This window comes from Monodelphis domestica, chromosome 1 (genome assembly GCF_027887165.1).
Source record: "Monodelphis domestica isolate mMonDom1 chromosome 1, mMonDom1.pri, whole genome shotgun sequence".
Taxonomy (NCBI): Eukaryota; Metazoa; Chordata; class Mammalia; order Didelphimorphia; family Didelphidae; genus Monodelphis; species Monodelphis domestica.
Window position 1 is genome coordinate 318,226,916 of NC_077227.1, and position 9,603 is coordinate 318,236,518.

Genomic DNA, 9,603 nt, shown 5'->3' on the forward strand with positions numbered 1-9,603 from the left:
GTTTGGTCATTTTATTAGTCTTTTTCTTGACTTTTATTTTTATCTTAAAGGTGGGCTCTGTTCTCAGGGTACTCTCTTCAATTTTTCTATTACCCCCCACTCTAGTTTTGGATTTCTGCAAATTTCAGTTCTTCCAAGGCAGCACCATGGCCTGTGAGCCAAGAGTACTGGAAGACACCTCCTACTACTGATTCAGTCTCCTCCAGGTCCTGCTAATGGCTTGCAGGACCCAGTTCACTGTCAGCTACCTTGCTCTGGGGTTTAGGGCCTGACCTCAGTTTTGGGCAGGGGCTCTGGGTCTCCCCTTGGCCTTGCACTGACCAGGTGCACTGTGGACTGTTACTGAGGTTGGAAGGAGGGGGCTTACTATCTGCTGACCCTGGGGCCTAGAACTTGTGGGTGTGCTCTCATGCTGGCTTAGGCAGGGTGTTGATGTCTCAAAATTGGCTTTGGTCGGGGTTCAAAACTCAAGCAGTTGGAGAGGGTTGTTGTTGGCTTGCACCACTACTACTTGGTGTGGCCTTTTTGAGGGCTACCCACTCCAGTGAAACAGACACTTTTGCTCATTTTCTAAGTTGCTTCCAGTAAGAAAATTGCTACATTCTGTCCCTTGTTGGTTCTGCAACTCAAATCTTAGTAGAAACAAAGATGATAGGATCTTTGGTACAGCAGATTTGTAGGATAGAGTCGTATGGTATAGTGTAAACCCATGATGGTGAACCTGTGGCATGTGTACAAAAAAAGGGCATGCAGAGCTCTCTCTGTGGGCACACCCATCAGTTTGTTACTAGAAAGCCAGAGGGATTCTGGATGGAGCTGTTTCCTTCCCCTCTTCATGGGTCTGAGGACATTCCTCACTTCCCCTGCCCTTCTGCCCAGCAGCCAATGGGAATGCTTCCTCTCCCCCCCATAAGGGGGAAGTGGGTGAGGGGAGGGAGCTGGCTTGGCTCTAAAAGGTTCACAGTCATTAGAACAATATACTATAGAGTAATTTAATTTTAGAATAGAATAGTATGAGCATAAAATAGTATTCAATTATGTATGTTATATGTAATGTAATATATGTAACATAATGTATCAATGCATAGTGTAGCATAATTTATACCTAAAATCTACTAAGCAATAAGTCAAAAGATCAGATCTCAGTCAGTTATACAAGTATTGACTAAATCTCTTGCCAGGTTGCAGGGACTATGCTAGACTTTGGGAGAAATATAAAAAATACAAAGAATGAAAAAAAAAATCTTTCCTGCAAGTAGTTTATATTCTAAGGTGTGTGGAGTGGCAGGAGGAGGGAGGGGCCTAACAAATACATATTTAAGTCTATAAAACGAATTACTTACAAAGTAAACTAGAGGTCAGCTAAGTGGCAAAGTGGATAAAGCACCAGGCCTGGAGTCAAGAAGACCCTCCCTTTTCCTGAGTTCAAATCTAGGCTCAGACTTAGTTGTGTGACTCTGGGCAAGTCATTTAACCCTGTTTGTCTCAGTTTCTTCATCTGCAAAATGAGCTGGAGGAGGAAATGTCAGACCACTTCAGTATTTTGGCCAAGAAAACCCCAAATAGGGTCACAAGGGGTCAGCTATGACTGAATGAGTTAACAAGAAGGAAGGGAGGACAATAGCAACTGGGGTGGAGGATGCACAGGTAAAGGTTCCCACATAAAATAGTGTTCCTGAGGCTTCAAAAAACACTCCTCTGGGGACAGTTAGGTAGCTCAGTGGACAGGGTGCCAGGCTTGGAGATGGAAGGTCCTGGGTTCAAATTAGGCTTCAGACACTAGCTGTGTGATCCTTGACCAGTCAATTCCGTAATTGATTATCCTTTACATCTCTTCTGCCTTGAAACTGAGACTTTGTATCCATTCTAAGATAGAAGGTAAGGATTTCGAAAAGAAAGGAAAAGGAAAAAAGAAAAGGCTGGAGAGGAGAAGAGGAGAGACAGAGCAAGACTCTCCTGGCTGGGACCTTGAACAAAATTCCTGGTCTTTAGCAAGTCCCCACCCGCTTCCTTCTTCCAGCTCCAGGGTAGGAGCTGGCACGCCTCTCCCCCCGCCCGCCTTCCCGCCCCCGCTCTCTGACTCCGGATGTCTCAACTGTGCCTGCTCGTCCCTCCAGTCAGGACTACTGCTCCCCGGAGCCCTGCCGCGACAAAGCATACCGCGCGAGGACGCTGTAGCGGGAGGCCGGTGCTCTGAGGCGAAGGGGAGGCTCCGCCCTTTCCGGCGCTCTCTGGGCCGATTTTCCCAGCACTCCCCGCAAGCCTCCGGATTTTAGGGTCACCTTTCCCTGCCTTCCGCAGACCTCGGTTGCCGGCCTGGGTTTCCGCGTGCCGCCCTTCTTTGCAGAAACCAACCATGGTGAGAGAAAGGAACCCACCCGGGGTGGGCGCGGTTTGAGGCCCGGGAGAGGGGATCCTCCTCAGGGGTAGGGGAAGCCGCTGGGCCGGATTGCGCTGCAGGAAGCCCTTCTCAAGACCTGGGGAAGGAGGGAGAGAGAGGGAATGGGGGTGGGAGTGGGTATGTCAATAATAAGCACGTGTGTGTGTGTGTGTGTGTGTGTGTGTGTGTGTAGTAAGCACAAGTGTGCTATTATTTGACCCTCACAACCTTGGAAAGTGCATGCTATGATTATTCTCTTAAAGGTAGGCAGATTAAGTTACTGGTCCTGGGTCACCTAGCTGTTAAGTGTCCCTAGGCAGGATTTGAACTCATAAAGGTGAGAAACATCACAACCCTTTGCGTCCAAGGGGCTTCCTTTTTGACAAGGGAGGAGTGATGTTTGAAGGAGGGAAGAGTAAAGAAAGTGAAGAGTAGGAAGAAGAGGAAGAAAGGGGGAAGGTCATGACAGGTGGCTAGGAAAGACTTTGAGGAATCGGCATAGGAAGAGGGGAAAACAAGGTGATGTGGAGGTGAGGCAGGTTGATAGAGGGGGGAAGGAGGCAAGGAGGTGAAGGAAGGAAATGGGGAGGAAGATAGGGGCACAGAAGAGGAAGAGGAGTATAAAGAAGGAAAGGTATGCAGTATCCCTGAACAATCTGCAGGGGTCATGGAGAAAAAACACTATCCACAAGCAGAGGACAAACAGTGGGAGTAAAAACACAGAGGAAAAGCAATTGCATGACTACAGGGGTTGAGGGGATATGATTGAGGAGAGACGCTAAATGAGCACCCTAATGCAAATACCAAAAACATGGAAATGGGTTCGGAACAAGGACACATGTGATACCCAGTGGAATCCTGGGTCAGCTATGGGAGGGATGGTGGGAGGGGGGGAGGAAAAGAAAATGATCTTTTTTTTCCCCAGTGAATAATGTTTGAAAACGACAGAATAAAATAATGTTTAAAAGGGAAAAAAAAGAAGGAAAGGAAAAAGGAAGAGAACCAGAAGTAGTAATATGAGAAGGGAGGGGCTGCAAAGGAGCATCATGGGAGAGCTAAGGGATGAGAGTGCTTTCTAACTTTTTCAAACCTGAAATAGTAGCCTTTGGGTCATTGAAAGTTAAGACTCTCCTTTTACAAGGAGGAATCTAAAATCCAGAGTCTGAAACAACCTCCAAGATTACATAGATTAGAGGAAGACCTAGATCTACAATTTATGTTTCTCAAAGGATATCTTCTATTAATTCAAGAGCAACGTAATAAGTGTTGTGTCTGCTTCTTCCATCATTAACTCGGATCCAGCCTTGTACAAGAGGAAGACATTGGAACTGGAACTGGAATGAGAGTACCATGGTTCAAATCCCATATCTGAAATTTACTACTTAATAACCTTAGGCAATTCAACTGACTTTACTGGGTCTCAGTTTTCTTGGGTTGAACTATATGACCTTCCAACTCTTAATTGATTTTATGATTGACTTCTTTCACCTAATAATAATAGTGGACACAAATGAGAAGGAAAGGGGCCCAGAACACAGACTTGAGGAATACCTATGGTGAAATTGTGTGATAAAGGAGATCAGAGCAGTTAGCCTGGAAGGAAGAAAAACTGGGAGGAGAGACTGTCAAGAAGGGAGAGAGCAGTCAGTGGGGTCAGATGTGGCAGAGAGTTCAAAAAGATGAAGACTAAGGAAAAAAAACTGGATGACAATCACCTATCAAAAAAGTGAGGATATTTGTCCCGTTGGACTTTTTGAATGGAAAGACTGATCAGAAATAGGTAGAGTGGTATGCTACAATAGTTGACCTCATATATTCAAAGTCATACTTGCTGAAAAAGAGTCTGCACAGTAGATTAGATGCCTGCCTTGGATCTGGGAAGACCTGGGTTCAAGTAAAACCTTGGACTTGACTGTGTAACCCTTCACAAGTCACTAACCTCACAATGTTCTGAGGCTACATATTTCAGAGACTTCATGGGCCTGTGTTGCTGGGGGGAACTTTCTTATCTGGAAGTTCCCAATACCAGTAAAATCACAGGTTCTGATTCTTTTTCTACAGTTATCCTAGAATCTTGAGTTGGTTCTAGTATATTTTATTGTCAAATTGCTAGTGAGTGACAGATGTTCATTGTGACTTGGTTTCACTAAGCATAGCTTTTATCCAGCCATGTGGAGGGTTGATTGTATAAGTCCTAGAGTGTTAGAATTGTGGGATCATTTGGTCTGACTCATTTTACTAAAAGAGAAAAGAGATGCCCAATGCGGGAGTTGACTTACCTAAAGTTAAACAGTGAATTGGGATTAAAACCCAGGTCTTCTGACTTCTATTTACAAGTCCTTCCACTACCCTGTAATTACTATAATACACTGCACCAAAGATAAATGATTTTTCCCAGCCTTGGTGCTCCTAATAATAAATTGTGGCTTCCTGTGCTATAGTAGATTATAGTGAGTGATGGTGGCTGAAAAAAAACTCCGGAGGGCCAGCCATATGATGATGTCTAACAGTAATAGCTAACAGGCTTTCTTCACATAACTGTGAGGCAGGTTGTGTGATTATTCTCATTTTACAAATTAGGTCCTTGAAGCTTAAGAGAAATTGGGTGACTTTCTGGTGAATACTGGGAACTAGGTCTCCCAACTCCAGATCCAGGGTTCATTCTGTTCTATACCACTTTTTCCTGCTCAATAAAAGATTAAAAAAAAAAACAATAGAAAAATTTGTGATATGCTCTACAATAGGCATCAGCTGCATATTCTCTTAGAGAATCAGGTGTTTTTATTTCCAGGGGGAATTTTTTTTTTGATAGCACAAGTTCTTTATTTAAAATCTCAAAGGAGAGGAGTTTTCGGGTTTTGGGGTTTTTTTTTGGCACTTTCTGCCTCTTTCCCCCATCCCCCACCTCCAGGCGGCCACCTCTTTCTTTTCTTTCCTTAGGGTTAAGTCTTCCCTGAAATGTTTGAAAATTATTTCTCCATCTACCCTATCAACACCCCCTCAAATCTCAAAACCAACAATGCAAGTGGTTTTAACTATCAAGTTAGCAAACAATTTGATAAAAGTAATTCACACTAAAATGTGAGTGGCACTAAATGGAAAGCTTATTTGCATTTTTTTTAAAGTTGAGTTTCTTTGATGAGTCAGTATTGGAATATTTTGGAGATATGAATATATAAATGGAAAAAGATTAAGAGCTTAATTGGGGATTTAAATGTAATCAAGAAAGCTAACCAATGCTTTCAAGGAGCTTACTTTGTAATTGGGGAAAAACTAGCCCCTGTTGGGAAGTGGTGGTAAGAGACTGAGAATGGTGAGAGCCAGTGGGGCTAATGATTGATTAGTTGTTTGTAGGACTGGTACTGGTGATTTGATTATTGTTTTCATAGCTAGAGTGCGAAGAGGGATGGGGATTGTTACACTTCTAGCAGGATGGCATGGAGATGGCTGTGAAGTAGTTAGGGGGCCTAAGACCAGTAAGATATGGTAGAATACTCAATAATCATGGATCAGAACCCTGGGAGTATAAGGGTGGGACCACCTCCTCAAGTTTCTGGTTCTTGCTGGAAGTAGCCAGACGACAGGCAGCCTGGCATGGAGATGACCTAGAAATAATGCCTTTATTTGCTGTCTTCACTTCATGCCTAAAAACAGGAGGCACCCAGGACTTCAGAGCCATAAAATGTTAGATCTTACTTGAATCTTAAGAAAAATCTTATCTAATCCCCTGATTTAACAATGAGGAACCTGAGACCCAGAGAAAAGTGATTTGACCAAGGTTATACTCATTTGTCAAAGTTACTCTGAGTTACCCTATGATACTTCTATTACTAATCTGCTTTTAAGAGTTTTTGATGTTATCAGGTTACAAAAACAACCGGATTGGGTTCTGGAACCTAAATAGAAAGTAGGCAATAATAAACCTGAACCTCCCCCCCCCAATTAAAATCTTATAGTCTTAGATTGCCTCAGTAAAAATATTTTTTATAACAAGAAAAATAGTAAACATAGGATTTAGAACTAGAAAGGGATCTTAAAGATTTTTTGCATCTTTCGTTTTATAGAGAAAGTAGCTGAAACCTAGAAAAGGTTAAGATATTTGACCAAGAACTGGTAGGATCACCAGAGTAGAAAACCCAAGTTCTTTCACCCTAAATCCAGGACTCTTTCCATTATGAATTACTATCCTTCCTGGTATTCTTCCTAGTCGAGCCATAATCCAGAGTATTTGAAGTAGGATTCATGACCCCGGTTAGAGTTTAGACAATAAATACTTCAGTGATCTGCCCCTTCTGATTCTGGAATGTTATGTACAATTCTGTGAAACAATAATGTAAGACTGTATGTACTAACTACCAGTATAGACGATAGAGGTTTGAAGAACGATTGAAAATTTAGAAGCAGGAACAATGGGGGTGAGCATGGAAGTTTCTATGAAAGAGGCAGAGCTAGACCTGATTCTTATGAGAGTGGAGAGGATTTGAAACCCTGAATTAGAGAGGAGAAAGTATGGCATTTGGTGAATGGGGACAGTGAGGAAAAAGGGCCACTAATGCTTGATAAATTCTTATTGAATTAATAATATGAACTTTAGTAATGTGAAATGCCCAAATTTTATTGTTATTAATTTTCAGCTTTATCAGAATTTGGTGAAACATGTTTGGATTCCACTGAAGCCCTACTACACCCAGGTTTACCAAGAAATCTGGGTAGGAATGGGTTTGATGGGGTTCATTGTTTACAAAATCAGAAGTGCTGGTAAGTTCATTTTGTTTGGTTCCTGGGAGGTGAAAGGAGAAAAAGATTATTGTCAGGAGTTAGCAACTGGCAAAATTCCCACCCAAACCTTGATTTTAGTCATTTCTTTTAGATTCAATTTAAATAGGAATTCTTTCTGATCCCATTTAGGATTTTCTTGACAAAAATACTAGAGTAGTTTTACCATTTGCTTCTCCAGATCATTTTACAGATGTGGAGACTGAAGCAAATAGGGTTAAGTGATTTGCCCAGGGTCACAAAGCTAGTAAGAGCCTGAGGCCAGATTTTAATTCAGAAAGATGTGCCTTTCTGATTTGATGCCCAGTGCTCTATATCTATTGCATCCCCAAGCTGCCCTATTTAAAAACTAATTTATTTAGCATATTGGACAAGTGTATCTGTCTTAAACATTATGTTGGAAAACATCATGTGTTTAAACACCTTTAAACTTATAAAAAACCTTTAAAGTATTGAATGTGGGTTAACCAGGAGTGAAGAAGGCATAACCTTTTTTTTTTTTCTTAAACCCTTACCTTCAGTCTTAGAATCAGTACTGTATATTGGTTCCAAGTCAGAAGAGTGATAAGGACTGGTCAAAAGGGGTTAAGTGACTTACTCAGGACCAAAGATCTAGGAAGTTCCTGAGTCCAGTAAACCTTTTAAATACAAGATTTGCAAAGTATTTTTTGTAGTATTTTCTGGTTTTTCTGTTTTGGAATCTTAGGAAAACCAAATTGAATGGGATTGTGGAAACTATCTATAGTATTTTTAGATGTACATTGGGCAATGAAGCTCTTAATCAGATATCATTCAAAATAATTCTTGAGTAGTATGTCTAAGATTTTAAATTGTGTAGCATATTATTAAGTGGGAGAAAAAAAATTTTTTAATAGCTTACAACAAAGACTAATAATATATTCTTCTAATTTTTAGATAAAAGAGCCAGAGCCTTGAAAGGTAAGTCTTTTAGGGAAGGGGAGACAGAGATGGGTTGCTTTTCTTAAAATACATTTTTAATACTGTAGAAACATCTGGTACATTGTTGGTTCTAAAAAATAAATATATATGTATATATGTAGCACAAAGAATATTTTAGAATATCATATTTGAGTTGTATATGTAGTTGTAGTAAAGTAGAATTCGCAAAGCAATTTTTGCTATGTATGTCCTAAACATTTTCTTTGAAACTATAGAAGAAAATTACATAGTAATTTGAATGGTAGCCAAAGTCTTTGTTACTTAACAGCAGTAGGGGGAGCTCAAAGCAGTTGTTTGACCATACTTTCATATTTAATGAAAATACTGGTAATGAAGCATATTTAATTCAAAAACTCAGTGATAAAAACCCACACCCATCTGCTTAAAGATAGATCCTGAATATTTTATCTTTTCCATATAATTTCCCACAGATAAAAAGGTTTGAAATTGTTTGAACTTCAAATATTGTTTTAGTAGCAAAAAGAGAAAAAGAAACTTTGCAAAGGAGCTGGATAAATTGAAATGGTTTTATTTGGTCTTTACTATTTTATTACTCTGATTATCTCACAAAGGTAAATTTATATGGTGAAGTGTTTTTGTAAAAACAATAATTTTGAAATTGATATAAAACTTGATTTTTTCTAAAAAGAAATTGACATTTTTATTTTCTGTTACTTTGATCTTTACCACCTTTATGAGTAAATTGAGGTCTATATCATTTGTATTATCTTTCTAAATTACAGTACAATTTCTCAAATTTTTGTTTTCAAAGGTGCAGATGCAGCTGCTCCTGCTCATGGACATCATTAACTGGATTTACTTTGGGATTATGCATAATATGAAACATCAGGCTAGCTGCAAATCTGGGCATTTAATAATAGGAGCAGGAATTCACCAATTTCCCATGTTAACTTTTAGATATTTGTTCATATGAAATAAAGTCATACATGGAAGACGATTATTATGATTCAGTTCAATTGAAGTATCATACCCTTTTTTGTTTTATCTGGTCCATACCACTTTGATATATGTATACATTGCAACTTTAGTATTTGTTTTGTAATGCATCTGGTGGATTGACTGTAATTGCCTCTCAAATAAAATTATTAAAAATTTTGAAACTATCAAATTTATGTAAGTCTGGAAGAGCTGAGTGATTTCAATAAATATTTGATTTACTTAAAACTTGGTGATAAAGTTTATTCCAGGACTCAATAATTGAGTTTCTAATAAAATTCAGTCTTAAAGATTTGAAGAGGGATCAAATTTATCAGAAGATTGTTTAACTGGCCAAACAAAAAAAAATGAACACAAAAATCTCATTTCCCATGATAAATCTGAAATAGATAGATACATATATATATATATATACACACATATCTTTCAATTGCCTTTTAGCTAATATAGAAGACATTTAAATGTTAAAGTGGAAATAAGCATTTGCTATGCCATCCAGGATTACAAGACTTTCTTTTGTTTTTATGAAC

At 39.5% G+C, this 9,603-nt stretch overlaps 1 protein-coding gene across 2 annotated transcripts; it reads left to right on the forward strand.

Moving 5' to 3' along the window:
- The first annotated feature begins 2,061 nt into the window (after positions 1–2,061).
- ATP5MJ (ATP synthase membrane subunit j) lies at positions 2,062–9,301 on the forward strand. 2 transcript variants are annotated; one of them, XM_007473481.3, is made up of 4 exons: positions 2,062–2,359; positions 7,015–7,138; positions 8,072–8,095; positions 8,889–9,301. In XM_007473481.3, exons 1-4 carry the CDS (start codon positions 2,357–2,359, stop codon positions 8,924–8,926), a joined length of 189 nt encoding a protein of 62 aa, XP_007473543.1. In that variant the 5' UTR covers positions 2,062–2,356; the 3' UTR covers positions 8,927–9,301. The 2 variants fall into 2 exon arrangements, with proteins under 2 accessions (XP_007473543.1, XP_007473542.1); XM_007473480.2 differs by lacking the exon at positions 2,062–2,359 and adding an exon at positions 6,692–6,795.
- The last annotated feature ends 302 nt before the right edge of the window (positions 9,302–9,603 follow it).